At 40.7% G+C, this 1,099-nt stretch overlaps 1 protein-coding gene across 1 annotated transcript in view; it reads right to left on the bottom strand.

Annotated features, from left to right (window-relative positions):
* Window positions 1-519, bottom strand: part of LOC101857972 (focadhesin) — a gene marked incomplete at its 5' end in the record, with an annotated part of 114,263 nt that extends 113,744 nt beyond the window's left edge. Inside the window, 1 exon segment of the mRNA XM_035971712.1 lies at window positions 333-519. Coding sequence (XP_035827605.1) covers window positions 333-519 — 187 coding nt within the window.
* Window positions 520-1,099: the final 580 nt, after the last annotated feature.

The raw sequence follows: 1,099 nt of genomic DNA, 5'->3' as shown, positions 1-1,099 counted from the left end.
TCTCTCTCTCTCTCACACACACACACACACACACAGGCACACACACACAAACACACATACACGCTCACACACATATACACATAAAAACAGACACACATCCACACTTTCAAAAGAAAATAGAGACCAGAAAAAGCAAACCGTTGCAGCATCAAACTCAATATAATCTAGTACAAGCATTCCCGAACAATACTCAATAAACAAACAAGCAAAACAAACCAAAAATAGACAGCTAACAATTATTACTAGCCCAAATATAGCTTTCACCACTGTTAAGGGAAAAAATCGAAAAAAAGCAGCTGCTTCCAAAACGAATAACAATTTGTCAGGTTTACCGGGAATCTTGGCAGGAGTTCTAGCAGCATCGTCACAATATCCAGAGCAACCCGCTCGGCTCCGTTCCGCCAGCAAACCGTCAGTAAGCACCTTCGCAACGCTGTACGTGCGCTCGAGTAGGTTGCAGATTGTTGAGGCTCCAGAAAGAAGAACATAACAAACGGTCGGATGAGCTTCACTGACACTCTGAGGGGAAAGAAAATAGAATAGAAACTCTGAGGGGAAAGAAAATAGAATAGAACGCCACTTTTTCAACACAAGCTGTCAAACAAAATAGCATAGTTCCATTAGAACAAGCACATGTGTCTTCAATCTGCAACGCCTTATGTTTTTTAAAACATGGAGCTGTTTCACACGCCCCTCCCCGCAAAAAAAAATAATTTTTTTAAAAATTTAAAAATAACAATACAAAGAAAACAGAAAAAATCGTTAAAAAAATATTGAAAAATATATTGAAGAAAAAAAACACCCCGACACAATTTTGATCAATTGAGAGGCGGGATTCGACCCTGTCTGTGAGGACCAACCCAGCAAAACTACCGAGGTGCTTGATAACAATTCTCCACACACGGGAATTGAACTCGGGTCTTCTGCGTGCATAGACACAGCGCCTCACCGTTACACCACAGACGCCGATACACCTATTATGTACCCTGAAGGATGGAGGCAGTATTTACAAGGAGACAGGGGCAATAAAGGTATTTGGTTTTTAGTTTTAGAAAGAGTTTCACGGCACTTGCAACACAATAAGGTAATATAAGTGTCG

This window comes from Aplysia californica, unplaced genomic scaffold, assembly GCF_000002075.1.
Source record: "Aplysia californica isolate F4 #8 unplaced genomic scaffold, AplCal3.0 scaffold00487, whole genome shotgun sequence".
Classification (NCBI taxonomy): domain Eukaryota; kingdom Metazoa; phylum Mollusca; class Gastropoda; order Aplysiida; family Aplysiidae; genus Aplysia; species Aplysia californica.
Note: the sequence above shows the minus strand (reverse complement) of the source record. Positions and strands in the feature narration are given on the sequence as shown.